The sequence below is a fragment of the Anas acuta genome, chromosome 10 (genome assembly GCF_963932015.1).
Source record: "Anas acuta chromosome 10, bAnaAcu1.1, whole genome shotgun sequence".
In the NCBI taxonomy this organism is placed as follows: Eukaryota; Metazoa; Chordata; class Aves; order Anseriformes; family Anatidae; genus Anas; species Anas acuta.
The window spans coordinates 10,219,000-10,245,705 of NC_088988.1; the positions used below are offsets into that span (position 1 = coordinate 10,219,000).

General features: G+C 45.4%; 1 protein-coding gene and 1 long non-coding RNA gene across 9 annotated transcripts in view; one reads left to right on the plus strand and one right to left on the minus strand.

Moving 5' to 3' along the window:
* The window catches only part of KCTD15 (potassium channel tetramerization domain containing 15), a 43,702-nt gene extending 27,376 nt beyond the window's left edge, over nucleotides 1–16,326 (minus strand). Inside the window, exons 1-3 of one of the 7 annotated variants that reach the window (XM_068693838.1) lie at nucleotides 16,189–16,326; nucleotides 14,859–14,943; nucleotides 10,495–10,670 (exon numbers count right to left, since the gene is read on the minus strand). In XM_068693838.1, coding sequence (XP_068549939.1) covers nucleotides 10,495–10,670; nucleotides 14,859–14,870 — 188 coding nt within the window. In that variant the 5' untranslated portion in view covers nucleotides 14,871–14,943; nucleotides 16,189–16,326. Of the gene's footprint in view, nucleotides 1–10,494; nucleotides 10,671–14,858; nucleotides 14,944–15,030; nucleotides 15,282–15,551; nucleotides 15,699–15,732; nucleotides 15,962–16,188 lie in introns of those variants that run through there. The other 6 variants (XM_068693837.1, XM_068693839.1, XM_068693836.1 and 3 more) reach the window with 6 other exon arrangements.
* Nucleotides 16,327–26,003: 9,677 nt separating this feature from the next.
* The window catches only part of LOC137861836 (uncharacterized), a 244,903-nt gene continuing 244,200 nt past the window's right edge, over nucleotides 26,004–26,706 (plus strand). The window contains exons 1-2 of one of the 2 annotated variants that reach the window (XR_011099883.1): nucleotides 26,004–26,118; nucleotides 26,374–26,482. This is a non-coding gene — a long non-coding RNA (uncharacterized lncRNA). Of the gene's footprint in view, nucleotides 26,119–26,154; nucleotides 26,277–26,373; nucleotides 26,483–26,706 lie in introns of those variants that run through there. The other variant, XR_011099882.1, reaches the window with a different exon arrangement.

Here is a 26,706-nt window from a genome sequence, read left to right on the forward strand (position 1 = left end):
CGTGCAGGATTCCTTTCAGGTATTGCTTTACGTGGTCCTCAGCAGATAAAAAAGCACGAATTTTAGCCTTTGAACTCATACCATACTACAGTAGAGTGAAATCAACACAGTACATGTGACCACTGGAATACCTCTGCTTAGCCTATTTGTCCTGGTGCCCAGCTCTGACAGGCAGGCAGTCGTCACAGTGATTGCATCAATAAGGAATGCAAGAAGTGCACACATGCTAAGCTAAAAGCCATCCCGGCTGGCAGAGCTTCAAGTGAGAGCAAATTAGGTAAAAGCAAAAAACAAATGCAAAATCTCCTAAAATGTTTACACATCGTTTCGTTTTTAAGCACCAAAAGATAAAAATACATGCTAATCACAGCAAATGAGGGGAAAGAGTAAGTAATTTGGTGGTTAGAGCACGGAGATAAGAATTTATAACTCTGGAGCTTAACTCCAGCTCTGCAGCTTCTCCCAGCTACAAAGATCATGTCAGGAGAGCCACCATCCTGGTGTAACCCTGTTTGTATCAATGGAGCTATACCAGGGATGAGAGTTGCAATACTTGCCTGTTTCAGTCACCAGATTACGCATTTACTGTCAGTATGGCACAACTGAACAAGCTGACGTGCTGCAGGGACTAGGCAAATTCATTAATTTGTTATTTTCACCTAACATAGAAACTTGGCAAAAACAGTATGGCCAGCAGCAGTTTGGGGCACAACCCGTGTTAGCTGCAGCCTGGTATGCTCCTCACCATGTTACTATGGCGTGCTTGAGAGATCTAGCCTCCCTTATGCTTTCCTGTAGGAATCCTGTGTTTGCATGCCTACATGTTTCTTCTATTTAAATATGCACTTTGTTCTTAAAGAATTTATTAAACCATGCATAGATTAATTCTGATTTCAGTTATACAGGTACAAATTTGGAGTAACTCCTTCAACGCCAGGGGAGCCATCTCTTTGGGAAGGCTATCTGACCACAAAAGGTACGTGCACCTACCCATAAGGGCAGAAATCTTTGTGTCCTCACTTGCCTGTTGTTTTTACGTATTCAGATATTTGTAAAAACAAGTACTGGGGATAGCCAACAGTATATAGCACCTCGCTATAGTGCTCAGGGTCTTGTAATCCCTGTCCTCACATCCTATCAGCATACATCCCTGGTGTAATTCCGCAGAGGTCAACAGGGTCACACCAGGGATTATTTTGGCCAGGCTTCTTATAAGGGCAGTTTTCTAAGTGAATAGGACTGCCTTTGTTTTCCTTTAAGCTTACAGTAAAACTCTCATCAGCTTTACTGGAAGAGACTTTTGACCCAATGTGCCACTATCCAAACCACCACCATTTACTTCAGTGAAAGTAGGAAAGGAATTAATAAGGTCCAATGTATTTTTAAATCTTAGATTTCATAAATGATCACACGCATGTAGGTCACAATATATACACAGTACGACACCTACGACAACCACCAGTGGGATCATTAAAATAATTAAGTTAGGCCTAGAGACAAATTCATTTCATAACACGTTCCTTACAAAACAGACACCCCTTGCTTCATAATCTAGGGAGTCTGTTTTATAAACTTCCTAAGTAGTTCATGAAATATCCCCCTAAGCAGACCAGGTCTACTTGCCATTGCAAGGTCTTTGTAAGTCAAAAGACAAACACCAGCAATGTGTATTCAAAGACCAAATATGAAGAGGCAACACCTCTTCTGCTCCATAGGTACGGTGGTTAGCTGTGACCTCAGGACACGATTTCCAGCTCAAAGCTACTGAATGCGCACCTTTACATAACTCTGTCCGTGCAATGTGTGTGCTGAGCGCACACCGTACAAAGAAGAAATCAATAAAGGGGATTCCCCTTTCTTTTAACTGCAAAGCTGCTACAGCTGTGAACCTGGGCACAGGTGCAGTACTTCGCACCATGTTCATCAGCAGGAAAACAGCCTCCACTAGCAGCACATAAAAGGAGGAGGCAGGTTGCTTCCATAGCATCCTATGGGAGCATTTTCTCAAAACATGCTGCTAATGCTGATGCTTTTCATGTTAGCGCCCTGAAAATGACTGCTGAAAAATACTTAAATTGTGCTGCTGGCACAAAAGTGCCCTGGCAGGTGAGAGGTGAGTGGTAAGCAAAAGAAGCAATGAAAAAAATGACAAAGGACTTGACCAACTAACCTCAGAAACTGCTATAAATATAGAGCGTTAAACCAAAAAAATGTTGAATTCTTGGTCTCCTTGTCTGCTGGGTTTTCTTTGGGAGTTTCAATAAACATGACTAATTTTTAAACCATTGTAAATGGGAAGGGTAGGCATTATTAACGGGCTAAACTCAACTCAGTGACAGTCACATTAATGATGCAAAAGAACAAAGAGAAGAGCAGAAAACGAGACATCAGCTGAGTTTTGCACTGAAGGTACTGGAGACACTGTCCAGCAGCCCTGAACCTCTCTCAGAGGCTGTAAAGGACATCCCTCTGGCCGCAGCCAGGCTGCATGGACTGCACAGAGAACACCTCCTCTCTCTTCTTCCCTTTTGACCAGCTGAGCCAAACAAGCTAATATCTAGACAGGAATGTGCAATTTCCTCAACTTCAGTTTTTTTGAGCTGCCTGTGCCAGACTTAGGAACACAGCCGTAATTTTATTTTTGTTAAGTCAGATGAGTGTGATTTGATATCTTCTCCTCTCTGTTATTAGCTTGGTCTGTCCCTTCCTAGGTGCTGTAATACCCATTGATGCCTCTACCTCCACAGAACCGGGGCTGTAATACACATGTACGTAGTATACAGAGAAATAATAATTTCAGAAAAAGTGTTCATCAGAGACTGGCTATGTAATATTTCCTTGCATGTTTCATTAAATATTCCAAGTAAACATACAAATAATTCATTCATTGACAGGCCCCAGTCTCAGCACCCAATTACAGTAAGATTTGTGTTCCCAAAGGGTAAACTCTGCTTTCCTCTCCAGAGCCTGCGGGCAGTCCCCGGGCAGCAGCTGTGCTGGGCAAGGCAGCGTTTATGAAGTCCAGTAAGGAGTAAACACCTTTATCACAGCAGACAGCTCAGCTCTGTTGTGGCTCCCTACATGCCAGTTAGTTAGAGATCCTGGAGAGATGGACACAGACAGGTCTGAAGAATCAGCTTCCATTCAAATTCCTTCCCTCCCATCTCTTGCAATCGCTGGAGTGAAGGGTTACGTTACAGGGCTTGTTGTCCTTTGCCACCAAAGCCACCTCAACCTTGGGGAATGCAGGGAAACCTGGTTTGGGTGTACTTCCATGGGCTCTGCCCGATTTCTCAAGGCAGACCCTGAATCCAAGATTTTTTCCCTCTAGTGAAAGGTAGAGACAGGGCATCTAAAATCATATAAAATCATCATTCCCAGCTGTAATTACATCTCTGTTTTCTTCCCACGCAGGCCACATCACGTTCCCCTCTTTTGGGACAGGCGATGGATGCCCCGGTGCTCCCAGACCTGGCGCTGGTGTGACTGCTGCTGTAGAGGCTCCGGCCAGCCCAGCTTCGAGGAGGGAGCGGCTTCACACCTCCACCCACCGTGCTCTGCCCTGCGTGCTGCCCGGTAGCTGCCCTGGGTGGGTCCTGGCAGCAACTCCTGCCTGTCCATAACTCCCCCCCTTACCCCAGAGCTTGTTGAGCACTGCATGGACTTGGGTGACCGCAGCCCTGCAGCACCCTTACAAAACAGCAACGCTTTGCTGTGCAAATGGTTCATTTTACAGTATTCAATTCAGAGTCTGGCAATGGGAGCTCTTTTCTTGATACAGCTCCCACTCAGGTAAGCACAGCACCCACAGGCTTAGATGCAGACAGGGGGGAGAGGGAGGATGGGAAGTGGAAAGGCCCTTTTAAGAAATTTCTTCATTAAGTGTTCTGCTGGACAAAATTCCCTTGGAAATCAAAGATTTGCCCCATCAACAGCCAAGTAAGAAGAACTCACACGATTTATCTCTAAATTGCAGGTGGATGAAATTAAACAGAAAATGATTTTAATCTCCATGAAAATTCCTACAGTAACTCAGAAAAGGCTCTACGCATAACCCAAACCTCTGCATTTCTGCTCCTTCCCTTGCTCCCTTCTGCAGCACACCCCTGAGCGCCTCGCAGAACAGCGGAGCCGGGGGAGCCCCTGCCAGGCTCGCCCCTCCACAACACCGGCGTGCCCGCGCCTGGGCTCCGGAGCCCTGAGCATCTGTAGCACGCAGGAAGAACACTTGCTCCTACCTCTTCAGGTGTTTTCCTTTAAAGTCTGTGTACGCTTTAAGTTCACAATATCCATTAAAATTAATGAGCTTTGCGCTGCAGCTCACATGCAGCTGCGTTTTGTAGAGCTTTGCCTGAATGTGGGCTGCGGGCACCGACTCAGAGACTCTTTGCCTTTTGGGTAATTCACAGCGCTTCTTAGTGTGGTTCTGCCGGAGCCTGGTGTCACCCCACAAGGGACCGACCTCCATGGGAAGAGCGGTGCTTAGCAAGGGTGCAGTGTGCCCCTGTCCTTTGTGGCACTGAGCAGGTCTGCAGGGAGTGAGTTACTGAAGAAGGACCACATGCCACGCACGTGTATGTACCAGGGGGGTGAGCTGTGGTCAGCATGGTATGGAATTGGCACTGAGGGCTTTTGGAAACACCTAAGTTAGCATCGATGCCAACGATACAGGGTGAAGGAGAGTGTGCTGGCCCAGGAGGGCTGGCGTCAGTTCTGCTCTACCTGTGACCCCGCTCTCACGTGTGCTGTGGTTTAGAGGCCACAGTCAAGCTCTGGCTATGAACAAGGCTGGTCTTACCTTCCTGTGCAAGGTACAGGGCTCATTTAAGAACTGATTTACACCCACCTGCCAGTATATGGTGACAGAATCTGCTAATTGGCATTGTTTTCTTGTAATAACATCAAGAATCCACACATGTGATGGAAAATTAGAAAATTAGTTGTCGTAACGGGGGCACTGGACTGATCCTATATGAGCAAAAAATGTGAGATGCTCTTATGTATGCTAAGTCTGGAGAAGTACATACCCTGAACACATTTGAATTAAGAATTTCCCTGCTCCCTCTGGAGAGGAGCAGAACCTAGTAGGGAGTCCTTAGCATAAAGGACAAAGTGGAAAATCTGTCTTACAGATCTCACTAACGGAGGTGTTTGAGCTTATAAAGCCACTGTCTCTGGCTGTAGGGCGTCAGCAGTCCTGGTCTGGCAGGGAGGAACGCTTTTCCCTGGAAGTCAGGCCAGCCTGGTGTGGCTGCAGAGAAGGAGGGAGAAGGAAAAGATCTGAGGTGTTAGTGCTGAGTTTCCCCAGCCAAAAAGATGGAGGTGTTGGAGAAAAAGGTAGGGGGATTTATAAAACGCAGACATTTACAGTGCAGCTACACTCGGAAGGAAGAGCTAGGTAGGAAAGGTTGCCCAGGTGTGGGTTTATACAAAAAGTGACAGTTTGCTTTGACAAGAAAAAGTCAGAGAAGACATATGCTTTAGGGGATTCCCTGGTAAATCCCCCAAAACGTTCACGGGTTCAAAATGAGGTAGGGATATGCCTGAAAAACTCTACCATGCCTCTTAACAGCTATGGTCATGTCACTGGTTTCTGAAACAGTTAAAAAATAAATAAAGCCTCTGCTGGTTTTCTTTGGAGGACTCCAGAGAAGTGGGTGATGAAGCCAGGGTGCCCCAAGAGCTGTGGTCAGGGCGTGTGCTGTTAGCACTGCCTGCCTGCTTTGGGCCACTGAGACAAGAAGTTCTCTCCTACAGAGGCAGGAAAACGGCCAGAAATACCAAGGAAAGGTGGATGCTGTAGGTTAGCCAGACAAAGAAGGGCCGAGAGCAGGCAGGTCCCGACCACCTTGTGCCGCCCACCACTAGTGGGGAGGCTCCCACCAGGAAGCCCCTGCTTCAATTCCAGTTATCCCTGCTCGCCTCTGTCACGTGGCTAACGCTGCTGGAAGCGTGACCTTTTACAACTATGTTTTGAAGAAAAGAACATGCTTATCTTTAATAGAGGCTTATACAACAAATACTAATTAGCCAAGAATGTAAGGTAAATATATTTACCTTTTATAGCTGAACAACTTACAAAGAGCTCACAGCAATTCTCTGAGATAAACGTTATGCAGGGTGGTAAAAAGGACAAGCTTCTAATGAAAAAGATCTTGTTCTGCTTTCTCACAGAAATTCAAAATTGTATCAAATTTGTCAGTGAAATGGCAAAGCGTAGGCTTGCTGTGGTATAAGGGGATTTGGAACTTTTAATTATTTTCTACTTAAAGTCAATGAGAAGTGTGTCACTGAACTCAGTGGGAGTAAGGCTGGATCATCTGGCAGCATCTTTGGGTACTCCTCTCTGCACATTAAGAGCTTGGACTTTTTTTTTTTTTTTTTAAGGAACTGAGTCTCACTCCCTTGGATAAACACAATTTGCAACTCACTTTATAAATGTGCTAGAGCCTTTGCAGCCTTTACAGTCTGTCACATAAATCCATATTCAAGTGTCAATGTGTGAAGGGGCTGCTTTAGAGGTCCTGTGGGTGAAAACATGAATGGAATTTCTAGAGGAAATGCTCTCAAAGATGAGTAATTTGTCTGCTTAGCTAGTTACTTTAGAAATAAGATACTGATGGTATGAGTATTCAACGGTGTTTTTTCTTTGCACACCTGTAGCTCACAACTACCAGGGTTGGCAGTTTTGATGGGAGAACTTCCTGAAAATAAACTATGGAAGTAAACCTCAAGTCCAAGTAAGAAAATGTCAGCTTCCCTGTACCCCCCAAAAGCTTGTTAACTTTAATGTCATTTTCAGGTGTACAAGGATAGCAGCCACGACTAGCTGTCGGAAGAAGGATTAATGGTATGCTTCCGAGATCATTTTCGTGACCACCATCATTATGCTGTCACTGATCACGATTTCTTTTGTGTTTCTTGTTTTCCTTGCCTTTCACCCTCTCAAAGGCCAACTTGCTTATTTATATGGTGTTTCATTCAAAAAGCTGGCTGTAATGAGTAAGGTGAGCATGACCGGTTTAGAAACCATCTTTGACAGTGGCTGTTTAACCCTCTTTCTTTGTCACACCAGTTGTGTGCTGCTTGAGTGTTCTCTTCTTTAGAGATTTTATGTAGCCCCATAAAAATTTACAGGAAAGAGGGCGTCTACCACTTTTAATGCCTAATCTGGCACCCTTTACTTATGCAAATTTAATCAGTGGACAAATTCTCTTCTCCCAGCAGCTGCACTAGCACAAACAACATCAAAGACTTTGTCAAAGTTGCTCCAAAACAACTCTGGGATCACTGAAATGCAAAATTTGGCCTCCGACTTCACATCACCAGCTAATCCCTCACGTGAGTAAGACTCCCAGAATCAGGTCCTTTGTTTCCATGAATTAGAGCCAACCACATAACTTGGGAACAGTCAAGCAAAGCAAGCGAGTGAGCTGAGCACAGTCAATCCTAACAAATTACAATAAGAAATGTATCACGCTGCCTGCTGTCAGGTGTAATTTATGTCATACCAGAGGGGTGACTGGAGAGCAGGTATAGGCAGGAACTGGTCATACCTATACTTGCTCCTGCTGGGCCTGATCTGGCAAGCTGCTGAGAGCTCTTCCCTCCCTCTGAAGTCAACGTGAAGTGAGCTTATTCAGGACCTAACAGGATTGGGCCTCCTTTAAATACTACTGAAGGATAAACATGATTTAATGATTATTTTTCTATTTCCCTTTAGCATGTGACATCTGTGTATACATACCCTGATTTTATTTATACATGTGCTCATGATCTGTATGTGTCCTTAAACATACATGCATTTTATATATTACAAGCTAAAAGCCTGTTTGGGATTTCAGAGCACAGAGAAAGAAATAGAGATAGTAACACAAATAAGCAGGAAGATTATTCCCACAGCTTTCACTTTTAGTGAGTGCAAATTGTATTTTATGTGACACAAGCTAAGATTTAGCAAAGCATTTCAGCATATGCTTACATCTTTTGCTGAAACAGAAGCTACAGATTTGTTTAATTTCTTAGATCTGAAGTTTACAAGCTCGTGCTCAAACCAAGAGTTTAATACGCTGTCCAAAATAATCCAGGAAGCTCTGCATGTGGATGAGTATGGCCATGCCTCTGTATGTGGCCATGCATGTCATCTGTGAGCATAAGCTAAAAGTGCTCTGGCATTACTTCCAGATGTCTCACCCAGAACAGCTATCTCCTTCTTCCTGCATCTGCAAGAGACCCGGTTGCCTCTCTCATCCTGACCACTGCAAAGACAGCCTGCACCTCATGGAAGCAGCACACCAGGGCAGTGGGGCACCATCAGGAGCTCCCAACATCCCCACTGAAACAGCTGCAACTTATGCTTTGCTCTAACTGGGAATGAGAGCAGCCAGGCTCACAGGGGGGTAACCGACCAAGTCTATCATGCAGTGCTGCAGAAAGCCGAATGAAGAAGGAAAAAAAAAAGTAAGGTTTGCTTCTAAACTTCAGTTGTACCCTCCGCCCATAACGTATCAATATGTCCTATTGGTGCTGGTGAGGGTTTAATTTTTGCTATAGAAATGTATCTGATTACTAGTTAATCCTTCTGGTTCACAAGTCTAGTACTGTAAGCTCTTGCTCCAGTAAGAACTGAAGTTTGAGCAGGTAAAAAAGCATTCAAGCCTTATGAGATAACACTGCAATACAGACATCATACAGTACACAACAAAACATCTGGCAGCACATGAGATCTGGTCAGTCACAGTTTTGTACTTCTACCTTAAATAAAAGCACAAAACCTGAGGGAATACACTTTCGGAATTTAGCAAAAAGGGAAAAAAAAAGAGGTTTGAAACCAGTACCCTGTTCTCTCTGAATAAAATATATGAATTGATGTATATTTTCCTAAAACTTACATAACTGAAGTTTTTATTAAGCAAGTCTGATATGGGCATATTTTAAAAATAGTGTCAGCAGTCATATTTTAAACTGTGAAAACAGATGTGCTGTTCCATCACAACTGCTTGATCTTCTCTGTATTTTTTATACTATGAAGCCTTTGTCTGCTTCTCTGTTATAAATCTCTCCCCACTGAACAGATTTCTTCTCTGTGATCAAAGAACTACCACACAAACATCATTAAACAGAATCTGTCCTGAAAAATTATATTGTTTTGGCCTAACCATAAAATATAGGTACTTTAATAATTGTTTCTTTTCCATAGACAATGTTAGCAGCTACGTCTCCTTGGCATGAGATCACAGCTGTGTGCTTTATGACATCAGAGGGATTTCAAGGTGTCTCCATAAATGTCATTTATTGCTTGGGAACCTGCCAAATCTGTGCCAAAAAGAAACCTTAGTTCTTTTAAAGGAGAAATCTTCAAATACATTTATACCTTTATATGGGTTGTCTATACCAAAAAATAAAGTAATCTGTCTGTCTGTCCCTTTGTGGAAATACTGGCCATGAAGGTAGCAAAACCTCCAACATCTAAAGCTGCTGTCCTGAGCTCTGGTTTGCTTTTAAGTCCATAGTGCCTGCTTTAAGCAGTCTGACAGGCACCCTGATACTGCACAGCTACCTACAGCTTCTGATGGTCGCATACAAGGCTCTTAGCCTTCCAAAGAATGAACAGCCCGAATGACAAAAAGCTGAATCTCTTTATTGATCATAACTGTAAATCAAAATCAGGTGTGTCTTAATGCACTATTCCAATTAAAATGTTTCAACCCTGCAGTGATCCCTTCCATATTACCACTGCAGGCCTGATGCTGCCCAGCATGCCCCATCTGCCATAGTGCCCAGTACCCCACAGGACTGGGACCTGGGCAAGTAATAAAGATACTGTCTCGTAAATACCAATATTTTCATGCCACCTCTGTTCATAATTTGACATATCCGGAGTCCCCACTGCAATATTGGCCAGAACCAAATCCCTCTTGCCAGGCACACCATTAACACGTTCAGCACTAATCAGCTGCCCTTAACCACACAAACTCCATCTAATCTGTGGCTACAAGCACACAGAGCAGGTACACTGGCCACTGCCCACGGGACACACCTGCTGCCACAGAGGCACCAAGCTATGCCTGAGTTTAGGATTTCTGCTGGCCGACAGAAGCATCCATCAGTCCCTGTGTAACCGAGCTGTTCTGTTCTCCCAAAAGAAGGAAAATTAAAAGGTTTTTTTTCTACATCTGAAAGAACGAAGTCACTGCGTATAATTGGAAATAATCCAGGACAGGCACACCAACAGGTGCTTCACACGTAGCGCTACAGTGCTGAAGACGTTGAAAGAGAAAATGAATAGGCTCTCTAAATAATACATAAATTGTACAGGTGTTTTTTTCTATACAACCCCAGTGAAGTTAATGTATAAATCGGAAACTGAATTATTCATAAGTGGTGAATATATAATAAATCGTATTTCACACTGCAATGTTCCACACAGGTACATGCGTATTTCCATGCGATGAACAGAAAGAGGCAGAGAGCCTGAAAGCCCAGAGGTCTTACCTGGAGTCCGGGTACTTCGTCAGGGTAGCCAGGCTGCTGGTGTACATGTGTCCTCCTACATCGATGTGCACAGGAGCGTTCGACTTGGTGAGTTGAGCGGGGAGAGGAATTCCTTGAGCAGCCAGAGGAGAAACTGGGGACCGTGTTAGAGACAGACGGGACATGCTTCTTCCCTCCTGGAAACGGAGGACAAAAAAGAACAGTTTCTCTTAAATGTAGCAGTGTTTTGCCTTTATTTCCAGTGTGATCACAGATCTAATCAGATCATTTTTGCATCTGCCTGATCACATATTCAGCTAACAAATTATTGCCACCACTGTAATTAAGTGTATTTGCATCATTTTCTTCAAAGTACCAGAGGGGAAGAGAAAGATGCTTATTAGCAATAAGAAATCAAGAAAAAAATTTTTCAAGGTGTCAGCCTCAAGGGGCATAAAACAAACTGCAAAATTCTAATTAAAGGTCGCAGGCTTATGTGTTAGATGTGAAATATCCCCTGACAAACGAATAACCAATTTGTGAATTGGGATTCAGGGGTTTTTGCAAGTTTGTCTCAGTAACGAGACACCTCTAAATTAGTGACTTCCTCAGTACCTAAGGCATTTAGTTTATACATGTAGTAAATTTCACATCAAACTAAGATCAATTTTGTGTTTTATTTTCAATAATTGCAAAATAAATGGATAATTTTTAGTTAAGCCTTAATATTAGATATAAAGAACTAATAAGCTTTCAAACTGAATGCAATTAATACCCGGAAGCAGTGAAAACAGAAAGATGCATAAACTGACCTGTGTTTTCATGACAAGAACCGTTAGAAATTACTACACAGCCTGGCACATGAAATTACAAATTCAACAACCCACCTAATGCTTACTGCACTAAAAACATTTGAAAACGAGTGAAATTACTGAATCGAGTCCAAAATCTTCAGCTGATGTACTAAGCAAAAAATACTTAAATGTTTTACACATGAAAAGGACTACCAAAGCAAAAGAAAATTCCTCAGTTCTCTTCAGGAGGAAAAGCACAGCTTATTCTGCATTAAACGTGTGTCTTAAAGCTAATTTCAGTTAAATCAGTATAGATAGCATACATGCCAAAGAGCAAAAAACCTTCCGTAAAAGATCATGAAAATGTCCATCCATTCTCCCCCTTATGGGTAAAGCAACATATGCAAAGCATTATAGCTGAAGACATTTCTGAATATAATCTAATTTTCTTGGTATTTTGTTTTGCAAGCATGCTACCAAACATCCAGACTCTTCCTTACATCTGACAAGCACTTTACATACAGCATTACAAAGTGAATTCCCGTTTCTCCCACGTTACTTTGACAATGTTTCTTAAAAATCTGAAGGTGGTCTCGCCTTTCTCTTAGCAGTAAGTATTTTGCACAAGGTGCCTGGCTACGCCACTCAACGAGCATACAATTAGCAACATTCTTCATCAAGCAAAAATAAAAATCTGAGCTATGCAGAAAGGAACTGAAAAAAACTAACACATCTGGACAGCTTCATAAAGTCATCACAACATCTCCATTTACTGCATTTCATCTAGTTTAGCTCCTAAGGATTTCCTGCATCTACAGCGCAGCAATACATCACCCCATTGTGAATCCACATCCTTTTCTCTTCGGAGGCAGAATGGACATCTGCACTGAACGCGAAGCAAATACCAACTCCGTCCTAGGACTTGTGTGTCAGTCGATGTGAAATTGGGCATTAACATTTTTACTACAGCACCACCTTCAAGGAAAGTGATTGAATCCTTTCATGACTGAAGATGTTGCTTGCTCGTTTCCCACAAGAGCCTGTTGTGGGCAAGCTGTACTAAATGCATCGTACAGCATACATAGGAGAACTAACTTTTAAAAACAACTTAGTATGCAAGTACCTGCAGTATTTTAGTGATGTGTTTACTAATCTGTGAGTGCCTCAGCGGTCTGCCAACACAAAGACTTTTTTTTCCTCTTACCAAAGAGCACTGCAAACTCATGTTCATTCTCTGCTCCTTCACTTAAATGAAAGGGTCAGGAGACACAGGCTGAATGTCAACCCTGTCTTTGTTCAGACCCTAACTATTATCACTAATGATAAAGGTACAGACCTTGCGCAGTATAGAGCTGCCTTAGAAAGACATCTCACGCAGTTTCACAAAACAAGTGCCTAATTAGGACTCATCTGCACCCCTTGTTACAATTTCCAAATGAAATCAAAGGGCTTCCAGTCCTCTGTAAACGAGTCTTGTATTTAACCATTTGTCTTGAAATACAGACTTCAGTTTTAAAATATGCAGAGATAGCTAAAGATCAAGTGATCTGAATCTATTTGTGCATATTTAAACACTGCTGCTATCTTAGGATTTTGTTTAATGTTAGTATACCAGTAAATTCCTTGATCTGTAAAGAGTCTGAGATTCTCAGTGAGGCCATACTCACACAGTAGATATTTAATTTATACTATTCACTGGAGGGACCTTTTGAACAATCCTCTGCTTTTGGCATCTCTCAGCTAGAGCATGTGTTGAAAAAACACTTAATTATAGAAAATCACTGGAAAGCTAAAATAGTTCTCAAACTTTTATGGCTTTTCATACTTACTGAGGATGCTACTGGCTTTTGGGGGGAGGGGAGGAGAAGGGGAATTAAAAGATGGGCTTTTCCCCTGCTTGGAGAGCATTGGCATTAAAAAAAGGAGCCCGCCGTGTTTATTAAAGTTGCAGAGTTCAGTCATTTTGTAGGAGCAAATTATCAAGGGCCATAATTGTTGAATACTGCGTTAAGGACATTGAAAAGACTCGTAGTGCTCCAACAAAATAAACATCCCGTATTTCTTAAGGTACCATAACCCTACTAATGACTCCTTCCTCTTCTTAATGTAAAACGCAGATAAAATTCATCACACCGAGTAATGCACTTATTTTATGCACAAAGCGAAATCCTAAATGTATTTATCCAGTGAAAGTCTTTATGCACATATTTTCTAATACTGATGTGAAAATTAAAACCTTAAGGGTAAATATTGCAGAAACACTAACAAACTTCATTTATTAAACCATGTAAAATAATCCCTGCACTTTAGTTGCCTACAACAGGATACAGCATCCCAACTAGTGGCACAGGCAATAACCCCGCTCTAATAAGTAACACAGGAACCTGCTGAAGGCAAAATCAATAGAGCCTGATTCCCAAATTATCTGAATATTTAGTTTTTCAAACATTACACACCAAGATCTTTCAGAGCCAGCTTATCTTTTTCTGCCTTTCTAAGCTAACTGCATAAGTACTGCTTGTAAAAACTATTTGCCCATGCAAAGTGAAATAATCACAATGCCATGCTCATTTACACACAAAATGATTTTGTGTCCCATTGTGCTCACAGTTGTTCAGCTCTCTAGGGGTGATTAAACTAGCTATGCTGCTACAGCTTGAGATGATTTCACTGAATCGTTTCTCCATGAAGTTGCTTCTTTGCTAAGCTGTTATTTTAACCATAAAAGGTAAACAGAAGGCAGTTGTAAGAGCTCCATTCAGCTCCGTGCCCAGGGCTATAACCCTAGGGCAGAGAATGCTGAAAGACTGCAGAATTTTCCAGGGTGTTGCCTTTCTTGCTCTAAAGCCTTCAGGAATACTGTTCATTTAATACACACTGTAGATGATACATTTCAGATCCTACTAAAAGAAAGACTTCAAAAGTGTAAGAACTTTTGGGCGGATGAAGCTTTCCCACCTCTGCACATAGCTCGGGGCCATGGTAACCAATACTGCTGTTGATGTTGGGAAAATACAGTAGAAATAAACTGCAGAGAGCAGAGCAGACAGATAGGGACAAGGGAGGTGAAAGGTTGCAGGAGAGAAGCAAGCAGCAGTCTGGAAGGGATAACAAGAAAAAAGGGGAAGGAATGAAAAAGGAGGCAGCTCCGAAGGAGGGACAAAGTTAAATCAAGGAGCAGGCACTTAAAAGACTACAGATGGGAAGCAAGGCTAATTAAGGATGTAAAGGCGCTTTGTTGCTAAAGTTTATTGTTGCCAGGATAAAAATTAATTGAAACTAATGCTGTTATTCACTCGGGCAGTTTAATTCCTTCGTGCGCGTTCGCGACGCCAGCCGAGGGCTGCAGGTTGAAGGCGCTGCCGCAGCCGGCTGGCTCCCCCCGGCCGCCGGAGCTGGGGGTGCCCCGGGACCGAGGCGGGGAGCAGGGGGCCGGGGGGCTCTCCCCGCCCTCCCCGCAGCCCCGACCTCGCCGGGGCAGAGCCCGAGGCCGCCCCGGGGCTGCGGGAGCGGGCGCCGAGGCCCCGGGAGCGGGCGCGGAGCCGGGGCCCGGCTCCGGCGGAGGGGCCGGGGCGCAGAGCGGGCGATTACCTTTGTCTCCATAAACACGCACGGCGACCGCTCGGGTCTGCCTCCAGAGCCCCTCGGAGACAATTGTTTACGGCGAGGAGCGAGCCTAAAGACAAAGAAGGGATGGGGTTACTGGCCGCCTCCGCCCGCCGGGGCTCGGCGATTCAAAGTCCGCAAACATTCGCGCACACACCTCCGCGCCGGCACCGTGACACAGCGGGTCGTGCCCAAAACTTTTCCGGGGGGGGGGCAGAGGAGAGGGGGGGCTCCCTCTGGAGGTCTCCTCACCGAAAGGAAATAAAAAAGGGGGAGAAGAAGACGAGGCTTTCCGCTGTCCCCCCGACTCCCCATCCCCCGGCCCCGCGGAGACCTGCGGCCAGCACCGCGCCCGCCCGCGGGACTTGCGCCTGTGCCTGCCGCGGGCACCCCGTGCCCGAAGGGGAAATTCCCCCCCCCCCCGAAAAAAAAAAATAAAAAAAGCACAACATGGCGTCCTTTACTTATTCCCACATAACAAGAAAGGAGATGTCTTAGATGAACGCGAGGAAAAAAAAAAAAAAAAAAAAAAAACACGAATCCCCGCTCCTGTGCAAGCCCTGCGCAGCCAATGGTGGCGAGCATTTGCCCGGCTAACGCATTCATTTCGCAGAAGTGTGCCACATCGCATGCAGCAGCCCCGATGCAAACTATAGCCTAGAGTGGTTTGAAGTCTACCCCAGCCCGAGCCTTCCACTCTCACTGGCGCCAGAGTTTCATTCACAGCCCGCCCGCGGCTTCCAGGCGCAGCGCTCCCCATTGTCGCCCGCCTTCCCTTTGTGCCCGGCCGCCGCCCCCGCGCAAGCCCCGCGCAAACCCCGCGCAGCGCTGCCCCCCCCCCCTCCTCCTCCCCTCGTACCGTGCGAGGGCGCGGAGCGAACCGCGCCGCCTCCGCCGCCGCGCCGGGGCCGGGCCGGCTTCAGAGCCGCGGCCGGGGGGGCGGCAGCGCGGGCAGCCCGGGCCGCGGGGCTCCGCCGGCGGTGCCCATGTCGGAGCGGAGCAAAACAAAACATACACGCACGGACACACGGCCACGCAGCGCTAGCGAAGCGGGGAGGCTCGCGAACGGCTCCTGTAGCTTTAAAAAAAAAAAAAAAAAAAGGGAAAAAAAAAACGCCCCTCCGCTCGCTGCTCCTCGGAAGCCGAGTTAGTTGGGAGAAGAGGCAGTTTCCCAAAAAAAAAAAAAAAAAAAAAAAAAAAAGAGGGGGGGAGAGAGAGGAGGAGAGGCGCGGTGCAGCGCGATGCGCAGCGCAGGAACGCACGGCGCGCCCCGGCCCGGCCCGGGCACCGCGGGAGCGGCCGCCGCGTTGCTTACCTTGAGCGGAGATCTGCGAGCCCCCCCTCGGCTTTTTGGGCTCGCTTGGGTTTGTGTGTGGCTGGGTTTAGGTTGGCTTTTTCTTTTTTTTTTTCTCTCTCTTTTTTTTTTTTCTTTTATTACTGTCTTTGCCGCTCGGATCCTGCTGTGATTATTGTGATTTTTAAAGCTGCTCTCTCCTCGCTCGCTCTCCCCCTCTCTGTTTTTTTTTTTTTTTCCTTGCTTCTTTCTATTTATTTTGTCTGTGCGCGGATGTGTGTGTGTGTGCGAGGGGGGGAAAAAGCCTTTAAATGAAACTGCCGAGGCTGTTATGAGAAGAAAGGCAATAATCCCGTCTCTAAATAACAGAGGGAAGGGAGAAGAGGAGGAAAAAAAGCGAATTCTTGCTCAGGGCTTTGCAAACGCCTGCAGGGCAGAGGATTAGGCTACAATTAGCTCAGCCCTTTGCTCTCGCCCTAGCTAATTTTGCGATGAAAATTGGATATTTTCCCCTCCTTTTGGTGAAGGTCCCCACATTTATTCCCCCCCGACCCCCCCAATAAAATCAAACACAACCCCTTGACAACGGAATGGGGCCGGGAAGGCGGCGGGCGCCCCAACCCGAGCCCCCCGGCGCCGCCGCCGCCCGCGGAGCCCCTCGGGGCTTGGAGGGGGGGAAGGGGGGGCGCGGAGCTCCGCGCAAATCCCGCGCAGCCCCGCGCAGCCGGCCCGGCGCTGCCCGGGGATAACGGTCCGGGGCCGGGGAGGCTCGGGCTCGGGCCGCCGTCACGTCCTTCAGCAGACTTACTGGAGAGAAGAAGGAGGAAAAAAAAAGGGGGGGCGAAAGGGGGGGAAAAAGCTGATTTTAATCATTGTCATTTGGTCTGATGTAATATTTCCCCAGGCGTTTTCGACTAGGCATAAATTTTCGGCTCCCAAATAAGTAACGCAGGGCACGTTTCTCACATCTCTCGGCTCCTCGGTTACAATTAGGGTAGCACCCACTCTGCACTTGTTGATAAACTAGATCAAGTTCAAAAATAAATAATAAAAAATAAAATATATCAAAAAAAATACGGCGGGCCCCCAGCCCCCAGCGCCGCCGGGGCGCAGACGGGGGGTCCGGGCGGCGGGGGGGCCGCAATTATTGCCAGCCCTCGCTCCCCCCCGCCTGCCTCCCCCTCCCTTTCACCCTTTGCTAATGTCTCGCATTGTAAACGCCAAATTTCCTGTAGGCCATTAAAACCAAATGACGTCTATCGACATGCATTGTGCTATTGCGGAGCGCCCTGGCAGCCCGCCCCCGGCCAAAAGCGCCATTTCAATTAGAGCGCACGGCGCGATGGCGCGGGGCTCCGCGGGCGGCTCCGCGGGCGCGCAGCGCGCCCGGAGGGGACGGGGGCGGGCAAGCGACACCCCCCCCTTCCTAAAAAAATCATATATATATATTATATACATTATGTTTTTTAAAGCAGAGCCCGCCCGCCTTCAACTTTCAGCTCCGGCCGTGTCCGCGCCTTTCCTCGAGTCCCCGCGGGGCTGCGCTCTGCTAAGGCGGAGAAACGGGGGGTGGGGGGGCTCCGCCGGGCTGCACCGCGGCCGCGGAAGGGGCGTCCCGTTGGCGGCGGGGCTGCAGCGCCTTCTAGCCGCCGAGCGCGGCCGCGCAGGGAGTTACGCAACGCTGCGCGGGGCCGCCCGGCTCGGGGCGGGGGCTGCGCGCCCCTCCGCGCACCCCCCGCGGGGCCCGGGGCCGCCCCGCCGCGGGGAAGGCAGGCGGGACCCCGCCGCGGGGAGCGGGGGTAAAGTTACCTTCCGTGGCAGGAATAAACAGAAAGTTTGCTCCTAAGGGTAGCTTGCTTTTTTTTTTTTTTTTTCTTTTTTCCTTTTTTTTTTTTTTTTCTCAAGTACAAACTACAGGAGAAGAGGGAAATTTTCTCATTAAAGTTACATCCCTGCAGTTAGTTCAATTACTTGATATATGCAGAAGATGTTGTAAATTTAAAGATTTAAATAGCTTACAAAGATGCCGGAGGCTCCATCAGTTAATTTCCTTAATTTATGGATTTTTAGCTGAGCTTCTGAAATGAAAAGGAGAATGAGAACTAGGTCAGCAGAGAGATTTGCATCCAGAACAGACTAAAATTTGTTTTCCTTGACCATCCCACCGGCCCAGGTGTGATCCTTCGCCAGGGTCACCGTCCCACCTCTGACCTGTGGGCTGTGACTCTCTGCAAGCGAGCGGCACAGGAGGCTGGATTTTATCCCGCAGTGACCTCCGAGCACAAGCGTGCCCCCAGACAGCTGCCTCACCTCCTCACCCGACCAGGCTGCAGCCTGAGCGGCCTCATCTCCCAAATCTCTGCTCAACAAGTGGAGGACGGGGAGGACGAGATCCACTGAGGCTCGGTGACCTGGCACACGGCCCCAGCCGTGCTCAGTGTTTCTGTAGGGGCGCAGGCAACTCTTTGGGAGGACTTGGCTACTATGTTCTGCTGTGAACTACTGACTGCTAAATAAATAAATAGGAGAATCTTGAGCAGCAAGCAGAGCATCATAGAAATAGGATGCTTCTGCGCTGAGGCAAAGCAAAGAGGAAAGAGAAGACCTAAAAATATTGCACTGAGAAAAAGTAGAAATTGTTTCCTGACTCATCCCAGCACATCTGTGACAGGTACCATTTAATTGTGCCGCACGGTAATGGGATGCGTGGCTAATAAAGATTTGTTGTGTTTGCTTGCAGACCAAAGTGAAGACTTAGGAGCACTTGGGATGAAAGAGGCACACGCGTGGTACGTAGCTTGTGCAGGATTGTTTTTACAGTATCTAGAAAAGAACAATGTACTTGGGAGCTTTGATTTTTTTCTTGCCTAGCTTAATGCCAAGGATAATAAAAGTGCGCATTATAGCTCTATATGCACTCACTCTTTTCTTTCTTCTCACTCAAGTGTGCGAATGCCTTTCTGTTGTTGTATTTCAATATGTATGAATATATACATATGAATTAATACTTAAAAGATTGATACAAACTAAACAGTTTTAGGAAGCAACATTGCAATAAGATTAGTATTGGCGTTCGTGATTTAACATTTCTTTTCCCACTAGATGAAGTTTCTAAGATTTGCAAGGTACATGTCAAGGACGGGTATATAAATGGATTTTTATTTATTCACAACTCCAAGACTAATTGCTTCTCTTTGCCTGAAGGCCAAGAGATTGGTTTTAATATGACACTTCAAAAGTATTCATAGAACTACAGAGATACTAAGTGTCATTGTTTAAGAGAGAAATCTCGCTATGCTACTTGTGACCCTGAAAATAAAATCTTCCACTTCATTTTGAATCCTAATGTTGTTTTCCAGAGTTTCACTTGGAGCTCAACTATTAAGAAGTGTACAAAGGAAAATATTAACTAGTGTGTAGCGAAAAAAAGAAGAAATACTGTTAGAAGTGAACATACATAACTTATTTTCTCAACAACTCTATTATCCTCCTTATAAAGCAGTACAAAATTTATAACAGAAGATTCCTGAGCATGATTGTATGATATTATAACGAACAGTGCTAAGTTATAACTCATCATAGTGTTTTAAAACTTCTTGGCTAAATGCCCAGCATGTGTTTATTAAGATACTAAATACTTCAAAATAAATACTTTGGATTTTTTTCTTATCAGCAGTTTGTATTCTGTGTAAATGCTTAAAAACTGAATTGGGCAGAACCACTCCATAATGTGTGGTTGTTGTTCTTTTTTTATCTAATTGTTACGGAGCTCATTTCAACTTTTTTAATGAACAGATCAAAAATTTCCTGACAGTCTTAAGACACTGTGAAATAGAAGTCCAAAAAGAACCCCATGTCATTTTTCTCTGTTTTTTGGTGTTTTCCAAAACTATTGCCTTGTGTATTTTTTAGTGAACAGAAGATGACAGGATCACAAAAAGATACAAATTTCAAGGAATAGAAATTTCCTAGATTTCAAAAAAATGTTACAAATGCATTTCTAATTACATACAAAGTAAAGATCAGGTTTAATTCTATTGTCTGTGTGAAAGAAGGTATTGTGAACTGAAAAATAACATCAATCTCTTCTACACCATGATGTACGAATTAGCGTAACGACTTCCAGTCTGTACTGCTCTTCAAGGGCCTGTATGAATTTATTTTGGTAGACCTCATTCTTTCTTAGTGCTTTTTCTTTTCCATGTGTGTCATAACTTGAGGTTTGAGCCTGACTTCAGGACTTCTCTTGTTACATATCTGAACCTGAGGTTGTTCCTGGCTTCTCGGTGGTGAGAGTGATGTTCCCACTAACTGCAAAAACTGAAGGAAGAAATCCCCAGACTGCCTGGTCCTCTCCGAAACACCTCACGCCCCAGTGGGCATTTCATATAAGAAAGTCTATCATCGAATGGAATGTTTAAAGCAGGTTTAATTAGTCTTTTGTTCCATTAAAAGAAAGGAATCTACGTCTATATGTAGACTAATATTTTTCCCAATCACAGTTAAGGCACAGCTGTATTCTAGATGGAGTTTTACTTGGGGGGCAAAGATTTGAGTAAGACATAGGTGCCTCAGAAGTAGTTGCTGGACACTCCAGTGTGCCTTCAGTCAGCAAAGCCTATGTGATTTTTTTGCCTTCAGTGAGGATTCATGGATGTGACTGCCTTTAGGCTGGTTTCCTGGAGGGAGAAGACTGACCGCAGAAACATGGGGAGAAACACATCTGAGCGCAGAGCAGGCACACCACGGGTCCTGTGACTAGCACCATCACCTCCCCTAGCGAAAATGAGATAGAAGCAGAGGTGTGGAAGGCTGATGTTACAAATGCGTTGAGCTGGCGGGAAAGGTTTGTTCTTGTGAGAAACCTGAAAATATTAAGCACCTTGAAGTACCAACACTTGCCACAGTCGGTTGACATATAGCAAAGAAAAAAAAAAGGGAAGAATTAAGGACATCTCCCAGTTGAAGCCAGCTGCAGTGCCAGTCATTCTGCAGTGGAAATTTGACCCAGGATTTGCTAATTTAGACAAGAAATTGTTTTGTAGGCAGATAAGGAATGTCCTGGGAGCAGAAAGCATGACCATGCAGAGAACAAAATCTGATCATTAGGCACTCACCAAGTCTTGTCACTCTTTTCCCTTGAATGCTCCTCTATTCTTTTCAAGAGACGGATTGCTGCTGTGTGAATTTACAAACCATTACTTTATTGACTAAATACATACGGTCTGTTTTTGAGGCTATCCATTATCCAGTGCCTAACTCATGACAACAGTGTGATATAAGGAAATAATCTACACTGGACTGCCAAGATGAAATACCCTGTCAGGAAATACAGGATAGAAGAGGTCTGCCTGTCTCCTCTGCTTCTGACTGTTATAAACCAAAAACAGTTCCTCAAATTAAATTTACTTAATGAAGATGTCCCATGTTAGCTCTCAGCATGGTATTTCTCAGTTTGTTGTGTTCTCTCACTCATGGTCTTAAAGAGTTACAGTATCAAGGAATATTTTTAACCTGCTTAAGTAACTTACATGGCATTCATTTTTAGCTACTTATTAAATAAAGCTTATCCATATTAAATACATCATGGAGAGGAAAAAACTTTTTTATGGTTGAGTGTAATCCATTCATTGGTTTTTGGAGACACACAGTACTCTGTAGCATGTCACAAATCCACATGGTGTCCCTGAGAGCTTGATTTTTGCATATGGATCGCTGACTTAGCTGAACGATGTATAAAATTCTGTGTAGCCAGGCAGCTCCCAACAGAATACACTTCTAAGGGAGGTTATATGCATAGCTTCTTCCAGCAAAGGTCTGGAATAAGTTACACTGCAAAAATACCACTTAACTGAATGCAGAGAATAAAGAAAAGAGCCATAATGCCCCTTTTGGATCATATCACGTTCTGTTCTTAGGATATCTTAGGATATACATGCACATCTAGAATCACAGGTAGGTTGCTCTTATTTACAGAGCAGAATTTCAGCCCTCTTTTTCTTTGGCAAATAATAGACTGAGGGGTCTGGATCTTGCACGGCTGGGACAGAATCTGAGAGAGCAGTAGCTCAACAGAGCACAATGCTGACATGAGAATGGAAGAAAGCTGAGCAAATTCTTTCAGATACGGAGACTCCCTGTGATTCCAGAAAGGGACAGAGTAATCAAGGGAAGATCAGGGAAAGTCTGATGTCAGTAACAGGGAAGAAAATGTTCTTAAACACTGCAGTTTCAGACCAGCTCTAAGTGAAAGGATGTACAAGCTGTTGTGATCCACAGACAGCAGTCTGAGTAGACGGATAAATTCTCTTGGGAGGCAAGGGAATGACTTCTTGGCCACTAAAACAGAACACAAACTTAACAGCACATGGAGAATGAATGAAGCACACTTTTGTGTCACAAAACATCTAACAGAAAAAGCACAGCTGGGTGGAGGAAACTGAAAAAAAAATAATTCAGGGTCATGAAATTTATCTGTTAAATGAAATGAGTAGTGGAGTTTGTGGGGCTAAGGCTAACTTGCAAATTAGGACACACCTCAGAAAAACAAACAAACAAACAAAACTAATTCCTGATAATAGTCAATACAAAAAGGCAGCAGTAGCAGTGTTCTGGTTTAGGATTCCTACTGCTGCAACACAGAAAAACTTGGGGCTGACAGCGGTTTTGAACAACGTTTTTTTCAGGTCTATCTACATTGTGGTGCTGCTGCAGCACAGCTCCAGTTTTCATCCCAGCGTCCTAACCCCGTGATGGTCATCCCTGCCCACCTGCAATGTGGGTGGGCTCAGCTGGAGCATTTCCACCACACACCGTGGTGGGAACGTGCTCCTACCGAGAGGGTGATGCACGGCAGTGTTGTTCTTCCTGGCCCGCTTAGGCGCTGCTGGGGATGAGATTTTAGCTGCAGCCCGGATGCCTTTGTTTTAGCACAAAGAAGATGAGGGCTCTGAACCTGGACAGCTGAGCAGAGCCTATCCAAATCCCGTTATGCCAGAGACCCTTGGAAGGGAGGCAGTATGTCAGACATATGGTTGCAACATGCTGTGCTCCAGCCATCCTCAGCTAGCGTATGGTCTCCTGAGTACCATTGCCAGCTGGGCTCTAATTTACACTGGGCCTGAGAATCAGGGACCTTAACAGTCTCCCTGATGGTCTCTTCTCCTTTGCTTCACTGATTTTAGATATGCAGACATTCAGAGCCTTTCATTCCTCCTGCCTGGCATCCTTTGAGGCAGACACAGGGGCATACACTTCTTTACTTGAAACCATGCATTTGGTTGAAAAACAGAGACAAATATTCTGTGAGAGGAAAATTTCAGAATCCAGACCGTAAATTCTTTAATACCAATGGTATCACTTTAGATGTGGTGCAGGTATGTGAAGTTAATAAAACAGATGTCTCCAAAAAGTCTGATATAGAAACAGCATTGCCAAGTAGTGGAAATCATACTTATCTGTTCTAACCAACATGTGCTGCAGCATCATTTTTCATGGATCTGTGCTCTTAACTCTTTAAACATTGGATTAGTTCACATTTCTGTCATGGATTTCTTCTCAGAGAGAAGAAGAGATTACCTTTCTTTGTGCTGGAGTAAACTCTTTAAATAAGAAGCACATTTCTCATCATGAAATACGCATTGAAGGAAATGGTGCATAGAGGAGAGAATAACCAAATTCTGTGCTAAACCCTTGTTTAACCTTTAGTTTAAGTGTTCTATTATAATCACACAGTTTTTGCCACCTTGTAGTCAAAGTTTTCAGTTGGAAAGGTTATTAAAGGAAGTTAATTTTAGATTGTAATATCCAGCTTTTATTTGCAATTAGCCTTTGTGGGAATTTCAGAAGGAACCTGTAAACAGATTAGCCTCAATACAGTTTGAAATAAAAATGATTTAATGATACTGGACCCTGCATATTGCCCTTCTCAAAGTAATTTATAGCAACGATTAATACAGTTACGTTTTTGGCCAGTTTTGGAATATTATACTCATTCTGTTTTATGCAAAGGTCTGTTACCTGTGTTTAATATGTTTGTAAAGTATTATTTAGTCAAGTATTTTGGTGTCAAGACATCCTCTTGGAAAAGAAGTGCAGGTAAATTTTCAGACATATGATTTTCCTTGCTGAATGAAGGTAATCGAGAAGCCCTAGCATCAAGCAGTGTCTCACATTAATCCCTTGTTTCTGAACACACTGCATTATCCATAACATAGGAGACCCACCTTGTTCAGAAATGAACCTCTTCCTGGAGTTTATTTTCAGCCCACCTACTTTTCCTCATAAGATTATCCCAAGTTGTGACTGACCAAGGAACTGCTGGTGACTGACTACCTGTCAGCGGAGCCACCAGAAACTGGTGGTTCAGCAGCAGAAGGATAAATTAACTGAACTGGTGGAAATAGTCAACATCACGCTGCCCAAGGCCATGAAATCCCAGCTATGTAACTATGACCGTACAAGCCCTTCTTTTTGCTGCTTTTCTACCCAATTCTTGCACCTTATTTCAGATGACTTTGGGAATTTGGAGCAGCAAAGTGTTTTCCTATATTTCTATGTGCGCCCAGCATACTGGGAACCTGTTTCTTACCTGGACTCCAGCACTCAACACGCGACCGCTGACAAAAGCCATGTCATCAGCTCCAGTGGGGTTGTTAAACGATGGGGGATAGTGTAAGGATTACACTTGGGTCTGCGCGAGGATCCCATACTGCTTCTGCATTCTCTGCCTTTAGGAGTTTCACTGTTCAGTCACAGGCCTGAAATTCAAATGCAGACTTTTTCCCCTGTGGGCCAGATATTTACTTGCTTTTCAAAAGCATCTACATTCATATTCCCAGAATGGCAGGGTGTTTCGACTGTGAAAAGGGCACTTCTTCCAAGAGGATTAAAGGTTCTTCTTTCATGCATCCAAGGAGGGAAAAAGCCTGGCGGTAGCTGCTGTGGTGCTGAGGGGAGAGACAGGAATGGGGCTCTTCTTTCTCCTCACCCTGCATTTGTTGGGGCCATTAGGAAATCTGTTTGGCTTTGGGGAAAAATGACTGGAGGCCACTCTTACAGGGAACTTCAGTAGCAGTGTCCCTTCCTTGTCTCCCCTTTGGCTTGCCAGATGTGTTTCGCCCTTCATATCCTCAACTGAAGGCTGCCACCTGCGTGGTCCTGCTCCTCAGCGCTGCCACGTTAGGATAGCAAGTCCCTGTTTCTCTTGTTGTGCCACATGAAACTAAAAATACCAGCCCCACTGGAGTTACTGCTACATTAAAGATGCAAGTGAAATAAAAATCACTTTTGGAGCTTTTTATTTTTTATTTAATTTTTAATTAATCTTAATTAATTTGAATTTCGAAGCGATCTGAAAAATAGCTTTAAATGAATATATATATATATATATATATATATATATATATATATATATATATATATATATATATTTCGTTTTTCATTTCCAGTGCTGAGAGCATGAATAATGCAGGACAAACGGTGCTCTCGGTAGGGCAGCAGTCAGGACTTTGTGTGGATCAGGCGGGGGCAACAGAAGGGCCGAGAGGGCTGGGCGCTCGGCATTGCTGTGCAGGAGAGAGAACCGGCCCTGGGACAGCCATGGGCTCCTTGTCCCCGTGGGGATGCCGGGCACGACGGGGCCGGGAGGCCGCGATCAAGGCTGTGGTGACGGCGCCCTCGGCCTCCCTCCCGCTGCCCGCCTCAGCCCGGCGCCGCCGCCTCAGCCCGGCGCTGCGGCCTTCCCGCCACCCGCCGTTGCCGTGGCAACCGGCGGCTGCTCCCGAGGGGGGCGACAGCAAAATGGCGCCCCCGGGCTTGAGGGGCCAGGGCCCGAGGGCCGGGGTCTGGCACGCCGAGGGGGTCCCCGCGGGGCCCGCCCGCTGTGGGGCCGGGCGGTGCCTCCCTCGGGGCTGGCTGACAGAGCGGGGCCCGGCCGCTGGGCGGAGGCAGGTGGGCGGGAGGGGGCTCCAGGCGTGCCGCTCGGCGGAGGGAAGGGCTGCCGGTGTGGGCAGGGGCTGGGAGCCGTGAGGGGCGTCTGGGGAGCCGCCAGGAGAGCGCGCTCCTCAGGGAGGCAGGAGGTGGTGGTGCTTCTAATTAACGCCCCTGTGGTAGGCTAATCCGCGTGAGGTGCTCTCAGGAGGACTGCGGCAACCAAGGTGTATTTTAGGGCTCAGTTAATTAAAAGTTACTTGTCAATCTGTCTAGGTCCTGGGTTGCACTGAGAGAAACTGCTGTTGCGGCTCCCTTTACCTCAGGAGGAAGCACACTGTAGTTAACGCGGTTACAGCACTGTTTTGGCTACCCTCCTGTAGAGGTAGGTAGCTTCTCAGCTTTTTCTCAGCTTCTCACAGGAAGGTGAGCTTCTCAACTTATCCTCACAGGGCACCAAGTGCTGGTTCTCCTCCTGTTGCCAGCCAGGCTGCTGCCTGCTTGTAGCCGTCAGGTGGAAGAGCCCCTTCTGAGACCCTTGGGGTCTCTCTCTGCCTGACTCTTACGCATAAATACGTATAGAAGTATACACATGTATATATATGTGTG